Source organism: Aphelocoma coerulescens, chromosome 6, assembly GCF_041296385.1.
Source record: "Aphelocoma coerulescens isolate FSJ_1873_10779 chromosome 6, UR_Acoe_1.0, whole genome shotgun sequence".
Taxonomy (NCBI): domain Eukaryota; kingdom Metazoa; phylum Chordata; class Aves; order Passeriformes; family Corvidae; genus Aphelocoma; species Aphelocoma coerulescens.
The window spans coordinates 22,993,979-23,020,199 of NC_091020.1; the positions used below are offsets into that span (position 1 = coordinate 22,993,979).

A 26,221-nucleotide genomic window follows, 5' to 3' on the forward strand; every position below is an offset into this window, starting at 1 on the left:
GTTCCTCTCCCATTCCCATCCATCTGCAGAGAGATGCCAACGGGGTGACTGTGATGACAAGGCCGAAACAGAGTGCTTCTGGATTATCCCAGCCTGGGGTTTTCCTGTCTGTCAGTGCCCAGAATTGTGCCTCGAGCAATGAGAATGTGAAACTAGGCTGTGGATGAGGACATGGCTCTGGGGAAGTTGCACGGTGGCTGCATTTGGGGACACTTACAGACTGGGGGGATGCTGTGGGGAGCTGTTGGTGCCCCCATGAGCAGGGCACTTGCAGCCGGCCGACCCCTGATCCCCCGGTTGTAGGACTGTCTTTACATCCTCTGGGAATCTTTGTGCTCCTGTCCTTGCAGCCTTCCACTGCTGGGCCTGGGTTTTGTGCTTTTGCTTCTATTTTTTCCCTTTATTTTCCAGCCTCTTTCACAAAGACACCTATTCTCTCCCCACCGTGCCCTGGGGATTTACACAGAAAGCTCACCCTCAACACGGCAAAAGAAAGGCCCGGGCGGCCCCGGAGAGGAAGCTCACACAAAATGTGGTGTGTGGTTCTTTGTGTCCCCTTTGTAATTCCTCTGCACAATGAACTGCCCCGGCCACCCACCAGCCCCGGGCTATCCCAGGTGCCTCATTCCTCATGCCCCTCGATGTGGCAGCGGGCAGAGATGAGGATGCTTCTCGACAGGCAGCCAAGAGCACAGCCTTTGTGCTCAGAAAAGGGGAAATTTGGGCAGGATGGAGATCGCCATGTTCCTGCAGCAGCAAAAAGCACCTTGCATCCCCGCTAGTCCCCAGGCAGAGCGCTGGGGGTCCCTCCGGCAGAGCCCTTCCATCAGCCCCGCTCTGACGGCTTTTAACATGCTAATGACCCTCTCAAGGGCAGGAGCAGCTCTGTGTAAAACCCATGTTCAGCCCTCGGTCATGGACATTTGCTCGGAGACACAGTGTTAAATATTTATCCTCCCTGCCTCCCCCCCAGCTCCGCAGGCATTAACAATAGCGATTGCAACCAGCCCCTTCCCCCTCGCCGGGAACATGTGGCTCCCGGACCATGACAGCGAACGTTATCGTTTGTACCTGTGAATTATTGATAAGGTATAAGATAGTTCTTGCAGTGAAAAAATAATGAGAGGGAGAGGCTGCAGCCTGGCGGGGCAGGCGCTGCTTCAAACCCTCTTCTCCAGGGGCAAAATGGGCGGTGGGACCCTGCTCCGGCTGGGCCCATCCACCAGCTGACCGTGCCGCGCCTCAGCAGCGTGCGGCCAACACCCGGCTGCCGTTGTGCCTGGTGACTCCTCTCGCCATGGGTCCGGCTGGCGCCTGTCCCCTCCTGGCTGTCCGCCACCTTCCCCAGGGGAGGTGGGCAGCTGCCCTCCCTCCCCGGCCCCACGCTGCCTGAGCCACCCGTGAGCCGGGGATGTCGCTCAGGCAGCTGCCCGCGGGTCGTGGGGGTGAGTGGGGATGTCCCAGCTCGGTGGGGCGGCTGCTCACCCCGCGGTGCCGCCGCGGGGAAGGGGCAGGTATTGCCCGGCCCTGCAGACGCCGTGGCTCCGAGGAGCAGATGGGAGAGCCTTTCAGCTGGTCCGGCTGGGGGGCTCAGGAGGTCTCCAGGGGCGGAAGGAGAGAGAGTGGTCCTTGGCCTGTGGCTTTATGGCCACCGATACACTGTCCCTGTGCCCTAATCTGTCCCCGGAAAAATGGGGATGATGCTGCTGAGTCCCTGGAAAGCAGGTGGCAGTCCTGAAAAGGGGTCAGTTCCCTGGCTTAGGGCTGTCATTTGGTTGGAAGCTGAATGCAGAGTGTCCATCCCCATAGCCGTGTCCCAGAGAGCCCCTGTGTCTGCCAGCTGGGCTCCTCTGGGCTCCAGCTCTGCTTTGCAAGCCCCTGGGATGCCATGTGGGAAGGTGCAGATGGCTCAGGGGGGATCTTGTCATGATGACGTGGGCAGTCTGATTAAAATGGTTCAAAGCCCAGCTTTGATATACTTAGACCCTCAGCACTGCTGTGCTTTGCAGGGAGAGCATGAGCAGGAGAGTCCAGGCATTAGCGTGCAGATCTGGGCCAATCTGGGGCTGCACATCTGCATCCCTGGGCCTGGTGGTGGAGAACCAGGGTCTTCTTCATGCCTAACCTCCCCAGAGTGCTCTTTAGGTTGTGTGCATAAGGAAGCATTGCTAGGAGAGGAGCATTGAATGGTCTTCCCACCAGCCTCAAAAGATGTGCTGGACTCCTGGAGGGGCTGTGTCTGCTCCTCTGCTGCTCCCCAGGCTGCTGCTCCTCTGCTGCTCCCCAGGTGTGCTGACACAGGAGTGGGCAGAAAATAGCAAAAAAGTGAGAATTAAGGAGTGATTAAGAGAGCACATATGTGTGTTATGTGTCGGCATGCTGGAGGGAGTGTGGATGTGGTGCGGTGGGCGATGGTTGCAGTGTGTGTCGCAGTGTATGGACACAGCGTGACAAATTCCCAGGCAGTGCAGCAGTGCGAGCCCCCAGCCCGAGGGTGCTCCAGCCTCAGGCAGCGTCACCCTGGGCACGAGCTGCAGCATGGGAGCTGTAGCAAGGAAGGGGTTGAGTACAGCTCTCGCTCTCACTGCAGCAGAGCATCCCTGAGCAGGTGACTGATCCTGGCATTAAAGGCTCTGGGAATGTGAGCCCTTGTCTCACCCTCCCGCTTCCTGATTTGCCTCCAGCCGTGCAGCAAATACAGGCCAGTCCACTCAGATAGCAACTTTGAAGTGTGAATTTCAAAAACTCTCTCTGTCATCATCCCCTCTCCTGTGTCTGATGGGATGCACAGGGAGCAGCAGGAACACCAGGCACATGAAACAGCCCTGTTCAAAGCCTGGCACTGCAGCTCCCGCTTGCTAGCTGAGTTAAGCTTGCAGGCAATTACCAGGTGGTGTTCCCTGCCTTTGCTCCTGGCCTTTTCCCTTGCAAACCACTGGCTCTCTGCTCTGCTTTTAGGGGTAGAGCCTGGCACTAGAGCAGACACAAACACCAGAGCACATAGACACTGTGTGGGGCTGGGCTCCTGCCTGCAGCTTAACGTGGGGGATGCTGCAGCCCTCTTGTGCCGAATCCCATGGTCCCCATGGTTCCATTTCAGCACTGAATCAGGCTCACACCAAGCCAAGACTGAGGAAGAGAAGTTTTCTGTGCAGGGAGCAAAGCAAGACTGCAGTACTTTGGCCCCCTTCTCAGGCAGACGAGACCAAACTCAAGCCTTTTTTTCTCCAGCTGCATTCTGGCTAGAAGGGTGCAGTGGGGATGGCTCATCCTGTGCTGGATCCCAGGGTGCTGCAGGATGCTCATATGCTCAGCCAGAGCTGTGGCGTGTGTGCAGGGGGAGGATCCAGCCCCTTCCCTGCGCGAGGCAGAGGCGAGACAGCGCATGTGAACTCGACTTCACAAGACATCAAATGTGCTGTGGTCAGATGGAAATTGGCTCTTGGAGCTCCTTTCTTATGGCACAGAGCAGCTCCTGGCTCCTGCTCCCCCCTCAGCGAGTGGATGGGCTGATAATACGAGGAAGCGCCTGCTCCCCTTCAAGCCACTGTGCCTGGGATCTCATCTCCAGGCTTGCTGACAATTTGCATTAATGTTTGCTTAACTAACCAGGAGCCCTCTTACATCCCAGTTGCCTTTGCTGGGGGGCTCACATGGCTCATGGGGCAGCAGGACTGGCAGGGGCGTTTCTGGGCTGTCTCCTTTGTGCTTCGACAATCTCCAACCCTCAGAAAAAAAAATCCTCTGCCAGAAGAGTGGGCCCTTTTCCCAATTTACTTGAAAAGATGTTTTGGATTTCTGTCCAACTAGGTCCCTGCATTGTTCCTGAGCAGGATTTCAGTGTGGGAGCTGGCTAATTTGCAGTATTTTACATAGTAATATGTTGTCAGAAATGCTTTAAAATGCCTATAATATTTAATTAGGGGGCAGATTTCAACATATTAGGCAGGAATGGGGCTGTCTAATTAGTTATTGACAATTTCATATCCATGAAGGTAATTAAGTAAAAGCTGGAGGCAAGCTCCCATGTATGAATCCACCCCATTTTGGGGCTGCTCTGGGATGCGGCAGGGTTGGTGCCGGTTGTCCAGCCTTGGAGCAGCTTGTACCCATCCAGGGCTGCTGCAGGGCTTTCCCCCTCCATGAGAACCATTCCATATGTCAGGAATGCCCAGCCCGCAGTCCCAGCTGCAGAAGGACATCCCCACTTTGGTCACATCTCCAGCCTCTGCATATCTCGCAGTGCTCTGACGCTTTCTGGGGCCTGTGACATGTTTGTCTCTCAAACCTGGTATTTTTGGTCTCAAAACTGATCTGGAATCTGACAAAATATGAACCATCTGAGAGATGTAAGGGTGGGCAGAGTCCTGGGCAGACTAGAGTGTATTTTTAGATGGCACATGTTGGAATTTGACTGTTTCTTAGGGAAAAAGAAGAGGTTTTCAGATCTGAGTGCTCTGGCCATGCTGGGAGACCCGCTACTGGCTCTGCATTGCATTGCCGGCCTTCCCACGGCAGCACAGGAAGGAGGATGAGGTCAGGCTGTTCTGCAGAGCCCCTGCTTGACTCTCCCATCACAGGGGACCACACTGGGGTCCAAGCCCTGAGTGTCTTCATGAGCCCCTTTATCCACTGCTGGGAGCTCATGACATGGGCACACGCATGCAAACAGGATTGGAACCTCACCCTTCTGCTGGCCGCAGACAGCAGCCATGGCTCCAGCAACACCTGGAGCCAGTCCCTGCACACTTCCAGGAGCATGGGTGTCTCTGGGGACACCAGCACCCAAAGTTGCATCTGTAGCCTAGCCATGCTGCCATGTCCTTGCACTTATGCCAGTGATGATGACACATATTCCTCCCCAGGCTGCCCTGAGATGGTTCCTGCTGCATCTGGTGGCGGAATCCGAGTCTGTAATGCCCCCACTATGAGACAGCCACCCACCTCCCTCCAAGGGGGCTGATATCTGCCCAGCTGCACTGGTCTGGGTCTCTCCCCCTCTGCGGGGTTTGCAGCCAGGACCCCACTGTTTGGGAGATTTCATCCCCCCTTTTATCTTGGCGGTTGGAAGCCGGGGAGCCGATAATGATGAAGGAGTGTAAATGTCAGCAGGAAACCAGCTTCAATCAGAACTGTTAAAAATAAACCCACCAGGCCCGCTCTGGCAGGGGTAATCAGCCTCGGCAGCTCCTCTCCCCAGGTCCTAGAGCACGAGCTGCAGTCGTGCTGAGCAGTGCCAGGCCGCCCGAGCAGCCATGCTGGAGGCTGGCTGCTACCTCGGCAGCTCCAGCCCTGGCCAGCACCTCCCCTGGATATGAGACGAGCAACCTTCCAAGCCAAGCAGGGTGAAGGGTCCCATCCTCTCTTCCTGGGCAACACCCTGACTCTCCCCTCGGTGGAGCTCCCCTCTGCAATCCTGGCTGCTCTTGAGCTCAGTCAGGCTGTGGCAGGAGATATGGACACACAGGTAACACAGCCCCTGGCTATTCAGGCACATCCACAGGGCAGAGTCAGCCATGGGCTCCTGGGGTCACAGAGCCACTGTCCCCACTGTGAGTCAGATGCACTTGGAGCAAAGACAGGAGGTGCATTGTTAACCCCAAGATAATTAGTCTCAGGGAAGTTTTGAAAAGGGATGTGGGGCTGCTCCATCACTTGAGCTTTAACACGAAGATTGAAGATCTGTGTGAGACCCCTAGGTGCCCACAGACTCAGGGTCAGGACTTTCCAGTCTGTGCCTTGTGGTCGGGTGCTGCTGTCAGGCTTGATACTCCTCCGAGGCTCCATGCATGCATGGATCAGGGAAATGGAGGAGGAGCACCCAGATGTGCTTCCAGCAACTCATTTCTGCCTCCCCAAAACAAGGACGGGCTGTTGATCCCCAGCACAGGCAGGTCCGTGGGGTGGGAGCTGCAGCTGTACTCACCGCCTGCAGGCAGAGGCTTCCCCAGACCTGTGGTGTGGTTTTGTGCTGGGGGCTCTTCAAAGAGCAGCTCCGTGGAGGGAAGCCTTGTGGCAACTCCCAGTCCCCTGTGGCTTGGCCATGACCGGGTGCTGCTCTATCAAATCCCCTCTCGGGAGCAATGTTACTGGGGCAAGGGCAGCCACAGCTTGGGCCAACCTTGTGGCAGGGCTTTGCTGCCTGCCTTCCAGCAGTTCTTATCTTGGCTTTGATGTGCGTCACACGAGATGGAGTCTCTTTATCCGCCTGTTGCGTTTTCCCTGCAGTGTGTCCCTGTGTTGATTCCCATGCTCGGGTGCGTTGCAGCCCCACACTTGCTCTGCCATTTCCCATCCTCCTTTCCTTCTCCTATCATGGCTGTTTCCTCCCAGCCCTGTGCAAAATCACATCTCCTTTACCAGCTGTTCGGCACGATTTGAGATGTCCCACTGGCTCCACCCTGGCTGCCTTTCCCCCTGCAATACATCTCCCACTTCTCATCCCACTGCCGGCCTCTCCCAAGCGCTTTCAGGAAGCCCCAGGCTATGACACTTAAGAGTTTTACCTGTCTTAGTGCTAGTGCCAAGCACGAGGAGTGTGCAGGACCCGTAGTCATGTCAGGGCATCTCTCCAAGTTCTCCAGCTGTCTTGCAAGGTTCAGCCTTGGTTTCAGAACATCCTCCAGCCCACAGGGAGTTTGCTTTAGTTCTTCTTAAAGCTGGGGCCAGTTGCTGTCCCAGGACCTGCAAAGCTGAGGAGCAGCATCACAGATCCACAGCATTGCTTCTCGGCTCACCAAGATCTGGGACAGATCTGGGACAGCGGGATGCAATTCTCAGCTTGGCTCAGCCTCATTCACACCTCAGAGGAATCCAGGAGGGCTGGCAGGGCTGGCTTTCACACTTATTAGCAATTAAAAGCCTCAGAGCCTGGGAGTCAATTAGCTCTGGGCTCCGCAGTGCCGCAAACCCAGGGGATGAGCCTGCTAACGAGAGCTGCAGCCAACTCCCCACAGGGCTCAGGGCTGGCTCGACAGAAGAGCTATTTGCTTTTTCATTTACACCTTGGATGAGTGTTGCAGCATGGACTTCGGGGTATCTTCTCGGGTGTGAGCTGCCAGGCAGGGAGCACACGCTGCATGCTGGAGGATGTAAGGCTTCGTGGTAGGCAGGGCTGGAGCCTGGCACTTCTCAGGGCATGGCACAACCATGCACGGGGTCATGATGGGCTGAGGGGGATTGACCTTGTCCTAGCTGTCACAGAGCTACACGGGAGGGTCTTGCTGTGGCATACTGCTGTCTGATGGAGGTAGAACCACACACGGTCCAGCAAATCCCTGCCACCACCCCCAGCTCACTCTGTCCCAAGCTCTGGAGCTGCTGAGCTACTCTGATTTGCTGGGCATCCTGGAACATGTGGGTCTGTGAGTGCTGAGGTACTATGCTCTGGGCAGCAGTTTCCCTCTACAGGGCTGGGGGGCCTGGCATGCAGCCCTGGGGAAAGGGACATCTCTGTGCCTTTTATTTGCAGCGTGTGGGGAGTGTGCTGGAAATGAGCCGGGCTATGCAGATGTGAAGCAGGTAGGTGCACAGGCTGCAGGGTAGTGTGGGAGCTGGAAAAACATGCTTTGGTGGAGGGTTCGTGCAGGGATTTCCCACTACTACAGGGTAAGACAGAAGCAAAAACATGAGAAGAGGGAAGAGAAAAGACTTGCTGAACATCAGGGCTACAGGGACTTGGGAGGTGGTGAGAAGCAGGGATGCAGAAAAGCAGGAGGCTGTGCAGAAATGGGGCCAATGGCTGGGTGCCTTGGCTCCCAGTGGCAGTGGGACACAGAGGCTGTGAGCCAGGCAGGTGCAGTTTTAACACTCAGTGTCCAGCCAGACACTTGCTGGAGGGAATCAACCCTCACCCAGCAGACAGTGGGAACTGGGGTGGATGTGTCAGCCACACAGCAGGTCCTTTTGCAGAAAGTGACAGGCTGGCTACTCCCACAGGTGGGTTGCAGGACACTCCCCTGCTCACCCCAGGTCTGCCAGACCACAGGGCACTGGACACAGCAGATGCTGTGGCTCTCTCAAGGCACTTTGGGATGTGGGGAAGCTGATGGCGATGCCTTAGCCTCGTGTTGGCTCCCCTTCCCGCCGATAACGAGGTTGCAGGAACAAAGGGACACTGTGGGGAGGGGGCGGTGACAGGCACGCAGGGTTTGCAGCTTGTTATTTCACTTGTGTTTCCATTAAAGCTCCTGCTTTTAACTTGTTTCAATCTCTGAAGAGGCTCCAGGGTGTGTAGCAGATGCTTTATTCCCCCTCCCTCCCACCCTCCCTCTTTTCCTTGGCCAGCTCCCCTTGTTCCCATAGCGTCCCCCTTCCCACGGAGGCCGAGTCCCGCAGCTCTGGCATTGCAGCGCAGCCCACGCAGGAGCCGATCCTCGCTGGAGCTGGAGCAGAGCCACTGCACAGGCGCTGCCCTGGCAGGGAGCTGCTCGGCAAAGCCCTCCCCACACAGATCATCCCACTCGCAGTGGACATCGCATGTCCCCAACTTCCCCACACGTCCAAACATGTGGCTGCTGGTGTTACCCGTGGTTCATGCACTCCCATGCCTCAGCATCCCTGAGGTGTCCCCTTGGCACACACAGACACTGTGGTGGCACCCTTGGACAATACCAAAATGCCCGGTACAGACAGCGGGTCGTGGCATGGGTCAGCAGTGGCCCTTTGAAGCCACTGAGATTTATGCATGCCCTGAAATGTTTTGCTAAATCAACACCACCACGCTGGGGCTGGGACTCCTCTCACTATCTGTTGCCATGAGCATATGTTGCCTTTTACACATGCTCTGTTAGCCTGTCCAAGCAACAAATCTCTCCAGCTTTAATGTTTTTGGAAGCACCTGCATCTCCTGGGAGGGAAGGAACCAGGGCCAGAGCCTGGGGTCAGCACAGCACTTGGGGAAGCCTGGAGAAGGCAGGGTAGTATGCATGAAGCATTGCTCCCTGCTCTAGCACTGTTCACTTTTACTCTTTACTGTGTGGACACAGTGGACAGGCAGAATTTGTTGTTAGGGCTTGTGTTGCTGAGGTCTGTGGTCTGAGACGCCCAGCACATCGTGGTGTCGTGTTCTGCCTTGCTGCAGCAAAGGATTGTTTTGTCCTTATATATAAGGCTTGGCAAGGAGGAGCTCTGATTCATTGCTTTCACTGGTGCTGAGAAAATAAGAAAAAAAATATTACTACGAGAAACCTCAGGTGGGAATGGGGTCAGCTCTCCTAAGGGAGGTGATTATTTATTTTCACTTGAACCACAGTGGATGTGACCTGGTGCCAAGAGATGCTGAGGATGCTGGTCCCTTTGGGAGGACTGTCCCATGGCCTGGAATCAGCTGCCATGTGTGGTGTGTGAGTAGGTGAGTAGGGTGATGATGTGGATACAGGGAAAGGGACCCTCAGGGCCTGGCAGCCTGTGTGATTCAGAGCATGGGGACCCTGCCTCTTGCAGGTGGGGACATGAGCCCTGCTTTCCAGCAGGAATAGAGATATGCATGAAAGGGCATATAGAGGCCAAACTCCCCATCCCACTGAGGAGCAATGAGCCCTGCACAGGTCAGTGGTGGCTTTCAGGCTGGTGTGGCGACTAGATGGCTGGATGTCTTCATCTCCAGGATCCCTGTATGGACACCACCCTGCCTTTGCACAGTGCTTTGCTGTGCCACACAGATGTCTTCTGTGCTGAATATAGGTTGCTGCAGCATCCTTATCCCCTCTGTCTATACTGTCCCTGCTCCATGCACCCTTTCCCAGTACCCATCAAGGCACTGTGGGTCGGGAGGCGGTTTCTGTGGCTGCAGGTTGCAGTCTCCCCCAGCTTGCTGCGGGCTGTGGCAACCGGAGCTAGGAGGATAATGAGATCTTAATAGTCCAATTATATCCCATCGATTTACTCAGCACGTAATTGTTGGCGGCTGGGGCTGCCTGATGAACCGCTCCTCTCCGGCTGCCAGCAGGGAGGGCTGTGCCACCCCGCCCAGCCTGGGATGCTCTTCATAGCAACCAGCTGTTCCCCCTTGAGCCCCTGTAGGAGCAGCGCCTCCCTCCCCCCCTTCCAGCTCACCGTCCTCCCCTTCCAGGAGGGGCAGTGACGAGAGTGACAGGCAGAGATTGGAGCAGGGACCCTGGTACCCTGCCCTGACTGGGCATTGCAGCATCGAGCTGACCCCAGGTTGATGTCCCCCGTACTGTCCTGGGGAGCAGAAGGGTTGTGCAACTCTGCCACTAAAACAGGCTAACAGGAGAAGTGACTCCTGGTGGGTGGCAGTCCCTGCCAGCAGAGCAGTGGTGGGGCCATTGTCCATGCAGCCTGCACTGGGCAGTGTGGTGCTACCAGAGGTGTGCCCAGCTAGTCTTCTGGCAGCAGGAGTCAGCTCGCAAGCATCCACCTGCAGGTGTTCTTGCCACAGCAAGGCATGGCAGGTGCATCTCTGCACTTTGCTTCTATGAATTTTCCTTTTGAGCTGGCTGTGGCTGAGAGACCCATGGACTCCTAATTTGGAGGATTCACTCTTAGCTGTGATTTTAAGCCTGCCTTCATGATTGTGTCAGTCATCCCTTGTTCTAGTATTATGAAAAGCAGTAAATCATGTTCCTTTTCCCCCACACCGTGCTGCTTTGGACCCTGTCCCATCCCCTCCCATTTCCCCTTCTGGCCCCTGCCAAAGCACCTTTTCCAGAAACCCCACCATGTTTTTCCTGAGTGGCAGGGGCTCACGCTGAGCTCACCGTGCTGCACTTTGGCTTGTTCGTAACTGTACTTCGGGCTCTGCCATCCCACCTTGTCCTGTGCAAACGCCATCAGCCCCAGGGCTGGGGTTGCAGTGGGTGGCAGACAGCACACAGGCTCTCTGTGACATTGGGGATGGTGGAGTGAGATGGGCTGGGGGCAGTGGGAGGTCTGTCTCATCTCCCTTGGCCAGGATGGAGCCCATTAAAAATCAAACAGTGTGACATAATGCTGGGGACACACCACAGGAGCCTGAACCTGAGACAGGGCTGCAGGGCCCTCCTCACACTGGCACTGGGGACTGGGGCAGGTGACACAGTGGGCAAAACTCTGCCTTGTTGCCCTGGCATCCTGCTAATGCAGCAGCAGAGTGGCTGCTCCCCATCTCCAGCAAGCAGCTCCCTTAGGGACACCTCTCCTTGGGCACTGGCTCTTTGCAGCACTGGGGACTTGTGTGCATCACCTTGAGTGGATTGTGTGGCTGGGACATGTGGGTGACGCTTCCCCCAGCACAGGGCTGCAGGTGCTGACACTGGCACACGCAGCGGGTTCAGCAGCTCCCGCCCTGAAGTGGCAACCAGGAGTGCAAAACCCCTGGGGAACTCTGGGCTGTCGCTATTAATGCAAGTGCTGATTAGTCTATTGATTTTTTGTAATGCAGGAGTCTTTCTGTCCCTTCAGCTCACCCCTTGTCCCCTGTCAGGCAGTGAAGGTGGTGGTGTGAACAGCTGTCAGCCCTGTCTCTGCTCATCCCTCTGCCCTCGACAGGCTGTGCTGGGACAGACAGCATGTGCGGGGTGGTCTGAGAGACACAGGGTTGTTTAATAGCTGCTGGTGCCACAGTCCTTGCCAGGGAAATGCCATTTGTGCTCTGGCACAGCTGCCTCTGGCACAGCACCACTGAGGTGAGGCTGGGATCCGGGGAGCACTTGTCCCACCATGCTGATGCTCCCCAGGGCTGGTGGCTTTGGTTGCCTTGTCTGCATGAGGCTTGGTGTGTGATTGCTGTGGCTGAGCTGGTCCCTGCAGTGACTGCTGCCAGCACTGGTGGAGCAGAGCTGCTGCGGCAGCACCCAGCCTGTGAGCAGGGACCTGTCATGCATTTTCATTGTGGGAGCTGTGGGCTGGCAGAGGCTGAAGGGTTAATGCTTTCATCTGCCCCCTTGAGTAGGAGAGGCTCTGAGAGACCAAGAGATGATAATGAGTTTCCAGCACGGATGCTGGGGAGGAAACAAGGTAAAGAGAAGAGCAGCCCACTGCACTTCACCTGCCTGGAGTCGGCAACTGATCCCGGGCATGTGGGCACTGCCAGGGCGGGAAGTCACTCACCTGCCACAGTGTGGCTGCACAGCCCTCGCCGGCACGCCTGGGACGTGACACGGGCTGCAGCCTTGGCCTGGACAAGGTGCCCGCGTGGCTGCTGACACCGGGCAAGATGGACCTCGGCACCACCGCCGGAGCCAGCGCAGCGGCCGCTGCCAAGCCGGGTTGCCTGGCGAGGGCAGCGCCTTGCCGGAGGGCTGCCAGGCCGCCCCAGCGCTCTTGGCAGGCAGCGGGGGGCTCGGAGGACGCGGGGCCAGCGCCGCTGGGAAGCAATTACCTCCCTGCTGCGTCCAGCCCTAATCCCCTCACACGGCGCGCAAGGAGCCGGCTCGCCAAACAAGGCTCAATCAGGTTAAAGTGTGAAGTCAGGATTAGCCAAAAGAATGAGAGCGTGGTAAGAGCCCCGGCCTCCTTGCCCGGCCGCCGCAGCCCCGCTGCGGCCCCCTCCCTCTCGCCCGCCCTCCGGCCCAGCGGGCTCTTGCCGGGGAGATTAAGGCTGCCGGGGTTTGTTTGCCTGAGTGGGCTTCCCACTGGGAAGCCATGTCGAACAGTTTTGCTCGGGCGCCCCGCTAAGCGCCGGGCAGGGCGTCGCGCTGGGGGGTTGGCTCCCGCCGCCGAGCCCCTGCCAGCCCCGAGGAGCCGCGTCCCCACGCCTGGCTGCTTGCCGAGGCTCCCCGGGAACCGGTGGCACTGGCATGGGGCTGTGGCTGCCAGGAGAGGCAGCGCTGGGGCACCTCCTGAGTCGCTACAGATACCATGCCGACAGCCGTCACACGCACAGTGGGGCAAGGCAGCCGGGTGTCAGATCCGAGCAGGGGAGCCCCCGAAATCCCAATCCCTGACCACCGCCATCCCTCTCAATGTCCAGCCAAGGAGGACTTGTGTGGATATAATTTGGCCACGAGGCTTTCAGGGGACTTGGAAGAAAAGTGGGTGCCTGCCTTCTTGCCATCATACAGCTGTGGCTTGCAGCTGGCTGCTGCTGTTGTACAGGCATCTGCTGGGTTAGAAATCCCTGTGGGAGGTGAGCCTGGCGACAGAGGTGTCCTCCATCACCTCCTCACCCCTTGGCACCCCTGGGACAACCAGAGCCCTCTGCACCTTGTGCTGTGCAGGGACAAACTCCAGCTGCGTGGTCCTCTGGGACCATGGCACAGGGATGGGAGGACAGTGGCACTGTGAATAGGCTGGCTGTTTGGTCAACCCCTGGATTCAATAGCCAGGAACTCTTAAACTTGGAGCTTTAGGACAATACCTGGAAGTGAAACCAGAAAAGGCAGTGAGGGTGACTGTGACAACTCCCCTTCCTCTGTCTTTGCCCGTCCGTCAGCTGGTCCCCAGCAGGGCTGTCAGACCTGTCAGTGCTCGTGGTCACTGCTGCAAGCTGGCACTCCACATGCGATGGTAGTGACTCTCTTGTATTTGGCAGGGTGTGGGGCGGCACCAGTGCAGCCGCCGCGGGTGCTGCGAGCGGCACGGCGGAGCGAGGAGAAGCCGTGCCATCTGCTGTTTCTTCTGCGCCAAAGTGTAAAGCAAACATAGCTGGGAGCTATGAAACACCAGGAGGGAAGGGGCCGTGCCTTGTTCCAACGCCGGGGCCGAGGATCCCACAGGCAAAGCATGTGTTTGTCCTGGTGTCGTCAGCTGTGTAACCATGCAATGTGATCTAAGCCCGGTGCCGGGGCCTTGCTGAAACCCTCGCATCCAGCGTCTGTCCCTCTTGGCTTCGGTACCCCCAACGGCAGCACTTTGTCGGTGACTGTCACAAAAAGCTGTGAAGGGGAGAAGCCTCGCAAAGTCAGTTGCAACCTTCTAGCAGCATTTCCCTTGCAAGCTGTAAATGAGCAGCTTGGAGACAGACGCCTGGGTTTACTCCCTGGGCTCGCTGGGACTCCCATGTGCTCCAAGCAGAGAAATGGGATCAAGCTTTCCACAGGGGAACCAAACAAGCTGCAGGCAGGACCTGCCTGGGCAGGCAGTGCCAGAGCTGGGAGAGGGATGCAGAGCACTGAAGTGTGGTGCTCACCTCTGTGATGGATTTAATGCTGGAGGACAGGCAGCTGCCAAGAAGGAATGCAGTGCATTGAATGCATTGCTAGGAAGAGTGGTGAACTGCACCTAGAGGGTTCATAGAATCATAGTATGATTTGGGTTGGAAGAGACCTTGAAGATCATCTAGTCCAAACCCCTGGCCATGGGCAGGGATGGCACCCACTGGATCAGGTTGCTCAGTGCCCCATCCAACCTAGCCTTGAACACTTCCAGGGATGGGGTATCCATAGTTCTTTGGACAACCTGTTCCAGTGGCTCACTATCCTCACAGTAAAGAATTTCTTCCTTACATCTAATTTAGAACAGCTCTCTTTTAGTTTAAAACTGTTCCTCTTATCACTGTCTGCCCATGTAAAAAAGTTGCTATCTTTTCCAAAGAGTTTTCTAAGGGATTCCTTCTGGGAGCTAAAAGAGAAATTGGTGCAGTGCTGTCTTTTCCTGAAAGGTCAGTGCAATTCCTGGGGATACCCATGCTCATCGCATCCCCAACATAGTATGAAGAGAAGATGTTTGTATTTGAAGGAGTGCTGGGGTATCGGAGGCTGCTGCAGGTGTTTGGTCCTTCCTGTTTGGAGGGAGGGGGTCGGGCTGGAGTTCTGGGAGTAGCTGGCAGAGTCAGGGCAAGCAGAGCAGGCAGTGCAAACAGGGCAGGCAGCACAAACAGGCAGGGCAGCCTGGCAGTGCCGCCACGTGGGTTGCTGTGAAACTGCGCCTGCTGCTCGCAGAGGATCTGGGCTTTTTCTTCTCCAGCAGCCTGGGCAGCTCCCAGGGCAGCATCTCCCTTCCTCTGCCCCAGCAATGATGCTTTGCCAGCCGGGTTTGGCTCCCCAGCAACGACCCAGAGTGATGCACAAACTGTGCAGGGGGCAGGGGCTGGTGCATCACGCTGGGACTGTAAGGCATCTCCTTGGTGGCCGGGAATCCCACTGGAGGGCTAGGCAAGCCCACTGTCCTTGTGTTTTCCTTTTCCTCATGCATCTGGGCAAGTAATGCTGGTGCTTCCCTCTGGGAACATTTTCTTGTTGTGGCAGTGAAGCTTTCAGCTGGGGTGAAGTCCCAGTTTGGAGACCTCCAGGTATTTTGCAAGCAGCTTGTGCCCATTGGTTGAGCCCATTTTTTGGTGGGAATGAGGGTATGGGGAGCAACATGGATGCTGTGCCTCCATCCTGACCCTGTCCAGCTATAGGGTATCAATATCGAACAGGCTTTGTTATGTTGAAGCAGAGCTGGTGAGCACTATGTGTGAAATGCTGACATCTATGGACACCTTGGGATGCTGTGAGGGCTGGGATGCGGGTGTCTGTCTGGCCTGTGTAATTCTGGGGACATTTAATCTGTGCAGGATGCCCTGGTCCTACTTCTCACTCACCCATGGACTTGCATAGGGAAAATGCTATGTTGTGCCTCAGTTTCCCTGTGCCAGGAAGGAGATGGGAACTTGACTTTGTGCCCCAGAGGTGGCTGGAGCAGGACTGTGCTGGCACTGGGCTGGGAACAGGCAATGCAGTTGCCAGCCAAATTTGGAGGAGCTTCTGACTATTAGGGTGGGAGAGAGAATGACTGTTTGGGAGCCACGGGGAACAAATAAAACAAACAGGTCCTCCCAGAGCTGAGCCAGTCCACCCAAACCCTACTTGCAGTGAGATTTGTGGTCTTCATGGTCTTTAAAAGCCAGCCCAGGCATGGTGGGGGATCCGACCTGCTGCCAGCCCTGCAACACAGAGCCCTTGCTGGCTTGGCATGCCCTGGCATTGCAGAGCAGGTGATTACACAGACAGTACCTTGCAGTGATGAAGTAAATAATGACCCGATTATTTGTGCCCTCTGACGTGTAGGTCAGGCTCCATAGGAATGCCTCCTGGAGCCACTAAGTATAATTACCAGTTAATCAGCAGGGACCTGTAATTATAGCAGTCAGAGAGTATTTAAGTATGGAGGATTTTCCCAGAGCTGGGCCACTCAGCTCTGCTTGTCAGAGCCAGGGACTGCAGTGCCCAGGGAGCCCCAGTCACTTTCAGCCACCACGGATGGAGCCAGACTTGCCTCAGAACAGCCAGCAGAGCAGTGGCCAGCCAAGGACCTGCAGCCAAATTACAGTGTGTCGGAGTCCCTGAGGGACCACTGAGTGCCGGGGCGTGCTGCTGCCTGTGGTGCCCTGCTCCCAGGGGACATCACGCTTCACAGGCACTGCTCATTTTCCTTCCTGCCTCTTTCTTCTGCAGGGACCTGAGTGAGAACTTCATCCAGGCCATCCCCAGGAAAGCATTCCGTGGGGCCACCGACCTCAAGAACCTGTGAGTCCTGGCAGTGTTGGGCGTGAGGGAGTTTGGGGTCAGGTCCAGTGGCAGAAGGTACTGGAAGTGATCAGGAGCACTTGATTGCTCTCTGCCTGGGCTGTCCCAACAATTCTCCTTTTTTCTCTCTTTCTCCTGCAGGCAACTGGACAAGAACCAGATCAGCTGCATTGAAGATGGGGCTTTCCGTGCCCTGCGGGGGCTGGAGGTCTTGTAAGTGACTGGGGACAGGCTGGAGCCTCCAGCCTGCAACCCCATGCAGGATGAGAGTGTCCTTGGGTGTCCCCACTCACTGAAGTGCTGCAAGGACATCCCCAGCATGCCATTTCTCCCTGGGCTGGAGCAGGGGCTGAGCAGGGTTCTGGTACCACTGCTGCAGAGCTGTACTCCAGGGCTGGATCATGCCCCAGGGGGCCACTTGGGTGCCACTGGCTGTGGGGAAGCAAAGCCTGGAAAGGACAGCAAGTCCTGCTGGGGGTTTGGGCTGTCCCCAGCCTATAGTCCTCCATCCATTAACCCTATGCCAGGTTGTTCCCAGGGGTTGGTGTCACCTAGACCATCTCACATTCCCTTTTACAGCCTGTCTGCCCTGACCTGCCCTTCTTTGTCTTCCTGCAGGACCCTGAATAACAACAATATCACTTCAATCCCTGTGTCCAGCTTCAACCACATGCCCAAGCTGCGAACGTTGTGAGTGCCTGGGCCGTGGTGGTGGTGGGAGTCACCTCCTGGGCTAGAGTGGGATGTCCCCAGCTCTGCTGCTGGTGCTGGTGGCTCAGTAGTGCTGGGACAGCACTGTGGGGAGGGTATGGAGGGGACACCCCTGCAGAGCATCCCAAACATGGTGGCCTTGGCAACAGGCGCAGATGCTCTTAGGCCCCTCTGTATCTCCCTCTGAATGCCCCCACCCTTTGGGATGAGCTAGGCTGGGGCAGCTGGAGGGCAGTGGGGTGGGCAGGAGCTGTCCTGTGGCTGCTGACTGCCCCATTTACTTGCAGCCGCCTGCATTCCAACCATCTCTTCTGCGACTGCCACCTGGCCTGGCTCTCGCAGTGGCTGCGCCAGCGCCCCACCATCGGGCTCTTCACCCAGTGCGCCGCTCCTGCCCAGCTTCGCGGCCTCAACGTGGCTGAGATCCAAAAGAACGAGTTCAGCTGCTCCGGTGAGGGGGGCAGGGGCAGTGGTGGGTGCCAGGGCAGGGACATGGGCCGGGGGGACAAGGCTTGTGCCACCAATGCAGCCCATCTCCACTCCCTGCCATGTGCCCCAGCTCAGAGCCTCAGAACCCACGCTGTGAGTTCATCTCAGGTCAGCACAGTCCTTGATGTGGGGACAATACAGGGACAATGCCACCCTATCAGTGTGACAGTACATCAGTCTGTGCCTTTGGAGCTTTTGCAGGGGGTTGGGGTGCACTAAGACCTTATGCACCTGCTCAAGGGTGCCATGAACTGTCCCTGCATGCTGAGCTGTCACCAAGGTCCCTTCTTCAGGGTACTGGCACATACTGGCCTGGCTCATCTCTTTGAAATTCCAATGCTGGCTGCTTCCCTGGCAGGACAAACGGACCCAGCACATGCCCAGCTCTGCAGCTTGTCCTCTGGCTCCTGCCCAGCCATGTGCACTTGCAGCAATGGCATTGTGGACTGTCGGGGCAAGGGGCTCACGGCCATCCCTGCCAACCTGCCCGAGACCATGACAGAGATGTGAGTATGGCCCCACACCATCAGCACGGGGCTCTGGGTAGCTCAAAGCACTGGGAACACAAGAGCAAGCCCCACAGTTCGGCCACTTCATAGGGCAGCAGGCCTTCCTTGCCCTTCTCTCACACTGCCTAGATTTAGCCCTGGATTTAGCTGCATTAAAAATGTAAATAGAGAAACAATCTCCTTAGAGGAATCCAATTATGGTGCAAAGCCCATGCTGGGATGGTGCACAAAGCATGTGGAAGGCAGCAGGCACCCCCAAACCCAAGGCTCTGGGGAGGAGAGGTGCTTCCCCCACCCCAGCCACCATGGTTCCCCTACCCGTGGCACCTCTCCCTGATGGAGAAAGCTCCAACCACAGGATGCAAGTTGTCTCTGGGCAGAATATTTCCACACATGTGGGTAGCTTACTGCGGCCGTAGGGTCCTGCAGCCCCAAGCTCTGTCAGTGGGGTTCTGGGGTTTGGCCAGCCCTAGAGCCCTCATCTCTCCGTCTTCTCTTTGCAGACGTCTGGAACTCAACGGCATCAAGTCCATCCCCCCAGGAGCCTTCTCACCCTACAAGAAGCTGCGGAGGATGTAAGTGTGCAGCCTCTACCAGCTCACCCTGAAACCCAATACCCTTCACCCTGCCGGCCACTGCTGAGAGCTGACAGACATGGGGCACTGCTGTGACATGGGTGCCCCACATGGCAGCACAGATAGGGGATCTTGGATAACCCCGGCTCTGGATATGGGGTGTTGGGGGTGATCCCCTGGAACTAGCAGAAGGGTGAGGACATGGCACAAGAGAAGAGGGTACCAGGCCTCCTTCTCCCTTTGGGTTTCAGAGACCTGAGCAACAACCAGATCTCGGAGATCGCCCCTGATGCCTTCCAGGGGCTGCGCTCTCTGAACTCCCTGTAAGTGCCTACACTGGTGTGGATGGGGTGGGGTGGATGTTGCACCCCCTTAACCATGGCCCACACCACTCTTCTCATCTCTCTCACACTGGCCTTTCTTTCCCAGGGTGCTGTATGGCAACAAGATCACGGACCTCCCCAAGGGTGTCTTTGGAGGACTTTTTGCCCTGCAGCTGCTGTAAGGCGCCACTAGCTGTGTGGGATGCTTTTCAGGGACACAGGGAAGCAGGACTGAGGTGCCTAGCACCCATGGTGCAGTGAAGGGGGGTCCCCAGACTCACATCCCTCCCTCCCTGCCAGGCTTCTCAATGCCAACAAGATCAACTGTGTACGGGCAGATGCCTTCCAGGACCTGCAGAACCTCTCGCTGCTCTCGCTCTATGACAACAAGATCCAGAGCCTGGCCAAAGGCACGTTCACCTCCCTGCGGGCCATCCAGACTCTGTGAGTGTCTGCACCAGCTTCCATGCCTGGGCGGTCGAGCCTCTGGGGGAAAAGCATCTCCAGGGCTGGAGCTGGTGATCACCCACTGCCTCTGGTGGTGTGTCACCCACTGTCCCTGGCAATGTGTCACCCGCTGTCCCTGGCATAGGCACCTGGCCCAGAACCCTTTCATCTGTGACTGCAACCTGAAGTGGCTGGCGGATTTCCTCCGTGCCAACCCCGTGGAGACCAGCGGAGCCCGCTGTGCCAGCCCCCGGCGCTTGGCCAACAAGCGCATCGGCCAGATCAAGAGCAAGAAATTTCGCTGCTCGGGTGAGAGCTGTCCCCAGCCCTGCTGCAGGCATCCTGCGGCCTGGCTGTGCTCGGCCCTGTCCCAGCCTGGTGTCTGTGTGCAGAAGACTGATGTGCTTTTTTCTCCACAGCCAAAGAGCAGTACTTCATCCCAGGTGAGTGGAGGAGCCACACACGTGTGCATGAGTGTGTGCATGGTGCCCTTTTGGCCACGCTGCCTCCAGGGGTGTTGTGCGAGAGCTCTGTGGTCTGGCCCAGCAGAACCACGCTTCATTTCCCATGTGCTGGGTACCAGGATGTGTTGTGGCATCTCCCATTGTGCTGTTACCTGCGTGGGCAGGCAGAGAGGCGTCTCCAGGGTTCGGCTCTGTTCACAGGAGGGTGGTGGGCAGTGCAGCACCCAGTGTACCCAGGACAAATATCCCTGCAGATAAGCTGCTTTGAGTGTGGAGAAGAGTAATATGTGCACAGGGGCTGGAATGAGGAGAGCTGGGGAAGAGAATGAGACCGAGTAGGGATGTGGGAGGATCAGAGGGAGACGGGGCAGGTGCAGCCTCCTGTGCCTCTGCCCGTGGGAGCCCATGCTGCCTTCACAAACACACAGGGACAGAGGATTACCAGCTGAACAGTGAATGCAACAGTGACGTGATTTGCCCCCCAAAATGCCGCTGTGAATCCGGTGTGGTCGAGTGCTCCAACCTGAAACTCACCAAGATCCCAGATCGCATCCCACAGTCCACAGCTGAGCTGTAAGAGTCTCCCCTCTCACTCTGCCTTCCCTTCTGCAGCAGGCACCTTGCTGGCATTGGGGTTTGGCTCAGGGTTTGGGCTGTGCCAGGCACTTTGCAGCCATCTGCTGAGCTCTTTTCACTGCTGCCCACTCCAGACGCCTGAACAACAATGAAATCTCCATCCTGGAGGCCACTGGCATTTTCAAGAAACTCACACATCTGAAGAAAATGTGAGTATTGGGCAGGCACAGCCATGTCAGGAGTGTCTGAGGGCTGGAAAGGCACATGGGGGTCCTGATGCCAGGGCAGACTGAGGCATGAAATGGAGGCCATGTCCCAGCCTGAGGGTCCTCTGAGGGACTGGCATCACAGGGTGCTTAGTGGGATCTGGGGGAGGCAGAGTTCAGGATGAGGTCAAGGCAGAGCCCTCATCCCAGCCTGCTTTTTCCTCTTCACAGCAACCTCAGCAACAACAAGGTGTCAGAAATTGAGGATGGGGCATTCGAGGGGGCATCCTCTGTCAACGAGCTGCACCTCACTGTCAACCAGCTGGAGTCTGTGCGGAGCGGCATGTTCAGGGGCCTGGACGGGCTGAGGACACTGTGAGTCCCCTCTCCTCCATGAGCACCCAGATGGGAACATCCCTACTCCTTGCCTCCCTGCAGGGCCAGCTCAGGAGTGCCTTGCCCACCAGCTGGCTGTATCCAGTGCTGGGGGGGCAGGCTTTTGCTGCTCAGGGACTTGCTCAGGCTCATTCTGCTGCCCAGCACTGAGGTGGGCACAGCCCGGGCACTGCTAAGGTGGGTTTCCCCCATGGCGCCTGCCCGTGTTGTAGGTGCCCTTGTTCTCTTCCCTCTGCAGAATGCTGAGGAACAACCGCATCAGCTGCATCCACAACGACAGCTTCACAGGGCTGCGCAACGTGCGCCTGCTCTCCCTGTACGACAACCAGATCAGCACAATTGCACCGGGTGCCTTTGACACGCTGCAGTCCCTCTCCACACTGTATGTCCTGGGCTCCGGGGGGATGCTCCCAGCCTGTCTGCATGACATGGGAGGGCTGCAGGTCCCCTTGCCTGGTGGCTGTTCAGGTGCTGCCCTTGTGCTCCTTCCCATGTGCAGGAACCTGCTCGCCAACCCCTTCAACTGCAACTGCCAGCTGGCCTGGCTGGGGGACTGGCTGCGCAAGAGGAAGATCGTGACAGGGAACCCTCGGTGCCAAAACCCCGACTTCCTCCGGCAGATCCCACTCCAGGATGTTGCTTTCCCCGACTTCAGGTGTGAGGAAGGTAACTCGTGGGCCTTTCGGTGCTGAGGGTGAGGGGAGACCAGGCTGCTCCTCCCAGGATGATACTGTGCTCCTTGTCCCAGCACCATCCTTGCCACCAGGATGTGCCCTTGGGAAGTTCAGGGGGCTCCATGAATGCCCTCCCCTAACAATACAAAAGTTTCCCTTCCTGGTACCCAGCCCTTGGGGCTGCACTCAGATATCCACTCTGGAGCCAGGAGAGGGGTTTGCAACCACTGCACCTTGAGGCTCTTGTATGTAGGTGAGTCTGTGCTGGCAAACACTGTGCCCTGGGTGCTGACAGGAGCAGATGTGGAGGCAAAGCCCACTGGGATTCATCCTGCTCCTTCCTGCCTTCCCTTCTCAGCCTTGCACATGCACCAGAGCTGGGCAGATGGAGCAGACGGGGAGTGTGCGTGGGGACAAAAACGTTTTTTATATATTTTTTTTAAATTTAGAGCAGCTTTTGAGCCCTCCGGAAAATATTTACAAACAAATCATCCTTTCTTCTGCTTTCCCTCCTCCACCACGTCAAAGACTGAAGGGTTGTATCCTGCGCCTTTCCTAACGGTGCGAGATAGCATACGGTTGTCCCAGGGATGCCTCTCCCACAGGATTCCAGAGTCATGGCAGGGAGGGGGAGCAGTGCCAGCTCCTCTGGCTGCTCGGTGTAGGCTCAGCTCCATCTAACCTGTGTCTGGGAGATGGGTGAAGGAGGTTATTTCAGGAGGATTTGCAGGGCTGAGCCCCTTCTTCTGTGCCTTTACCTCTGTTGTCCCTGTGACTGCATTTTTGCATGAAAATGGTGAAAATCAGAGCAGCCTTGAGCTGGTGGTATCCACACCAGTGGGGCAGGCAATTTCTGGGTGCAGGAGCAATTCCTGCACTGCTAACTCCTGACTGCTCTTGCCTGCAACACCCTGTTTTGGAGGCAGGGGAGAATAGTTGGCATGGGAGGGGAGCCATCCTAGGCAGGCACAAGGCATTGAATCTGGCCTCACATGATGCCCAAGGGCTGGACCCTGGTGACTTAGTGGCTTTCCATGCCTGGTGCAGGTAAGGAGGAGACCAGCTGCATCCCCCGGCCCCAGTGCCCACAGGAATGCACCTGCCTCGACACGGTTGTCCGCTGCAGCAACAAGCACCTCAAGGCCCTGCCCAAGGGGATCCCCAAGAATGTCACAGAGCTGTGAGTAGTGGGCGAGTACCCAAGCTCTCCCCCTAACCCTCCATCTACTTTACAGCTCTGGGTGAGGGGCTTCTGCTGTGGGGTTGCAGGTGTCAGGGCAGAGACTCCTGGGCTCCTCCCCACACCCCCATTCTGGCCTGGTAGTGGGAGTAGGACCCCCAGCCATCCAAGGGATCCCGTCCAGCCCCAACACCAGCAAGCAGCTCAGCAAGAGTCTCTCTTACAATTCAGGGCTATCAAGGGTATTGTGCAAGAGGTGTTGTCACCCAGCAGCTGGGACCCTTGTCTTTGGCCCTTGGGAAGGGACAGCAAGGGACAACCACCCCCTGCAGCTGTGGTCCCCATGCAGCCATGCAGCTCAGGGCTCTGTGGTTCCCAGGAGCCTGCCATCGGCAGCAGGGAGAGGGGGACTCTGCCTCTGCCATCCCCTCTCACCACAGCTGCAGGCATGCCTTGGCAGTGCCAGCCCCAAGCACATGGGCAATGGGATGTGGTTTGCCTGGGGTCAGCCACCCATCACTGTGGGTGTCAGGGACATACCCACGCAGCCATGCCAGAGCTGGATGTGCGGGCTCCGTGATGCCCATCGCTGCGAAAGTGGCTCTGTACCCCTCTGGGATGAGTGATGGCAGCAGGTCCTGTGTGCAGGGGCTGCAGGCACTGGCTGGGCACAGATATATTTATATACCTACCACCCCTGCACCCCCCCCCCGCTGTCTTGCACACTCCTCCTCTCTCTGCATCCTCCGCCATCTCTCACATGCTCACACATGCCTTGGGAGCACTTACAGCCTCCCACGCTCACATCGCATGTGTAAATGTGGCACGTGGCTGGCTGTGCTTGCACGCATCGGCTGCTGGGAGAGCGTCCCCAGGGACGTGCCTCCAAACCCAGGTGTGCTAATGCACTCACACACTAGCTCCCCTGCCAGCTTAGGAGTCCCCTGAGAGCACCTTGGGCCCTGGGTCCAGGAGGGAGGTCATGCTGGAGATGCTTCTTCCAGCCCTAAGCCCATGAAAGAGGGGGCAGAGGGAGGGATCTCCTGCTTCTCATTCAACCCAAGGTGCTTTTGTTGTCCCTTGCAGCTACCTGGATGGAAACCAGTTCACTCAGGTCCCGGGGCAACTCTCTACCTTCAAGTATCTGCAGCTTGTGTAAGTAGCCAGGAGCAGAAGCCCAGGCAGCTGGAGGCACTGCTGGAACTCGTGGGTGAGGGCAGGGGCTGTCTCTGTGGTGTGTGATCCTGAGGAGGGGTCTGGCAGTCTTAGGGGACCCCTGACATCCCTCTGTGTCCCCCCTCTGCTCTGGAACACAGCTGGCTGGCAGTGATGCTCAGCCTCTGGCTGCTCACCACCTGGCATGGAATAGAGGGGGGACGAGTGGCATTGCTGCCATCACCCTGTGTGACAGCCCTGCTGCTCCCTTGGAGGCTGTGCTCTGCTGCTGTTTGCACCCCATTGCAGCTGAGCAGGCTGGGGAGCAGTGAGAGGGGACAGGGCCCAGCTGGCTCCAAGACCTGGGGTTTCTGTTTTCCAGAGATCTAAGCAACAACAAGATCAGCTCCCTGAGCAACTCCTCCTTCACCAACATGAGCCAGCTCACCACCCTGTAAGTGCAGTCCCTGCGGTGCCACACGGGGCTGCAGCCCAGCTGAGCCATGTGGGCTGTTCTAGGGGACCCCAAAGCCTGGGGGGTGCTGGGGACACCAGGGTCTCCACCCTTGGCCTGGGTGAAGCTGTGGTTTCAGATGCAGCTCACGCAGGGGCAGCATGTAGCCCAGGGCAGGTTCCTTGCAACACACAGAGCTGTGTTGCCTGCTTCCCTCTGCAGGATCCTCAGCTACAACTCCCTGCAGTGCATCCCTCCGCTGGCCTTCGAGGGCCTCCGCTCCCTGCGGCTGCTGTAAGTACCGGCCCATAGCCCTGCTCACGGCCCTGCTTGGCTGCTTCTCTGCTGCTGCCTATGTCCCTGTGTCCCCTGTGCCTACTTGGAGCTGGGTGCAGACAGGTGGGCAGGGTAGAGGCTGCAGAAGGAGCACAGGAAGGTTCATCTGCTCTCGGAGCAGATGGTGCATTTGCAACAGTGACACTGTGGTGGGGTCCAGTTCTGCCACCCACACCTGGACCCGTGGGGTGAGGCTGCAGTCCTTGCTGCCCACCTTGGAGCCCTGGGCATCGAAGGACTTTGTGTTCTCTGCAGGTCTCTCCATGGCAATGACATTTCCAGCCTCCCTGAGGGCATCTTCGCAGATGTCACCTCCCTGTCCCACCTGTGAGTATCTCCTCCTACTCCTCGGGGCTCAGGGCTGGACGCAGGCTCCATAGACCTTTAAAAACCACTGGGCTGAGCTTGGCTTCCCTGGAGGGTGAGCTGCCTTCTCCCATCTTCTCTGGGCTGGTACCTGTGACATCATTTGTTGGATAGTGCTGTGACCTGCTGCCCATGCTCAAGCTCAGATCCAGGTGTGCCGCTGAGTCTCCCAGTGCTGCTGGGATGTCCCTATGGTCTTAGGTAGATGTGGTGTAGGATCCTTCCCCAACCCACCAGATCTCTGGGGTCCCCCAAGATGTAGGTCAAGCCATGCAAAGTAGTGTTGCAGCTGTGGTTTGCCAGGGGCTGCTCTGACACACACCAGTGTGTTGCTAGCCTTCTGCCAGTGCAGTTCCCTGCAACAGCCCCCCAGTCTGTCATCAGGTATCCTCCTGCCAGTGGTGGTGTTTCAGCCCCTTTGAGTGAGCCTGCACCCCAGGAGCACTGCCCTATACCCACCACCCGGGGCCAGGGTTTAACTTTGCTCATAGTGTCTTTTTGGTCCCCTCCCTGTTTCTGCTAAGCTGTTCCCAGCTGCCTGCTCCTGGCATCCTGGGGGTCTCAGGCTGTTCTGTCAGTCTGCAAAGAGCATCTTGATTTCCAATCCTGGCCTCCTTGTTTTTTGGGGAGCAACACTGCTTGCTCTGCTCCAATTTCCCTTGGCTGTGCTGCCTTCACTGCTGCCAGCCGGCACTGCCGGTTCCCACAGGCTGAGCTGTGCCACAGCCAGTGCTGCGGGTGCTGTAGGACTGGGTTTGTCAGCCCCAGCAGATCTGCTGTCCCTACTGCCTGCCCTCTGGGCTGCCATCTCCTTCCTTTGTCACATGTGTTGGTCACACCGGCCCTCCATCACTGCTGACCTTTGCAGTCAAGGAGGATTCAAAGAGACACCCAGGCCCTCCGCCTCCCACAAATTCCACTGCTTCCGTACCCTTCTCTGCTGTGGAGCAGAGCAACCCTCCATCCTCC

General features: G+C 57.3%; 1 protein-coding gene and 1 long non-coding RNA gene across 3 annotated transcripts in view; both read left to right on the forward strand.

The window, feature by feature from the left end:
• SLIT1 (slit guidance ligand 1) overlaps positions 1-26,221 on the forward strand; it is a 61,356-nt gene that overhangs the window by 27,665 nt on the left and 7,470 nt on the right. For both annotated transcript variants that reach the window (XM_069019851.1, XM_069019852.1), the window contains 21 exons: positions 16,320-16,391; positions 16,533-16,604; positions 17,010-17,081; positions 17,390-17,553; positions 17,950-18,097; positions 18,604-18,675; positions 18,927-18,998; positions 19,105-19,176; positions 19,299-19,442; positions 19,591-19,754; positions 19,865-19,888; positions 20,338-20,482; positions 20,620-20,694; positions 20,923-21,066; positions 21,326-21,469; positions 21,587-21,753; positions 22,809-22,941; positions 24,028-24,096; positions 24,479-24,550; positions 24,773-24,844; positions 25,142-25,213. In XM_069019851.1, the coding sequence (XP_068875952.1) occupies positions 16,320-16,391; positions 16,533-16,604; positions 17,010-17,081; positions 17,390-17,553; positions 17,950-18,097; positions 18,604-18,675; positions 18,927-18,998; positions 19,105-19,176; positions 19,299-19,442; positions 19,591-19,754; positions 19,865-19,888; positions 20,338-20,482; positions 20,620-20,694; positions 20,923-21,066; positions 21,326-21,469; positions 21,587-21,753; positions 22,809-22,941; positions 24,028-24,096; positions 24,479-24,550; positions 24,773-24,844; positions 25,142-25,213 (2,169 nt within the window). The remainder of the gene's footprint in view (positions 1-16,319; positions 16,392-16,532; positions 16,605-17,009; positions 17,082-17,389; positions 17,554-17,949; positions 18,098-18,603; positions 18,676-18,926; positions 18,999-19,104; positions 19,177-19,298; positions 19,443-19,590; positions 19,755-19,864; positions 19,889-20,337; positions 20,483-20,619; positions 20,695-20,922; positions 21,067-21,325; positions 21,470-21,586; positions 21,754-22,808; positions 22,942-24,027; positions 24,097-24,478; positions 24,551-24,772; positions 24,845-25,141; positions 25,214-26,221) is intronic.
• Positions 6,904-9,804, forward strand: LOC138112556 (uncharacterized). The gene is made up of 3 exons (XR_011151769.1): positions 6,904-7,091; positions 7,472-7,521; positions 9,254-9,804. It is a non-coding gene; the product is annotated as an uncharacterized lncRNA (long non-coding RNA).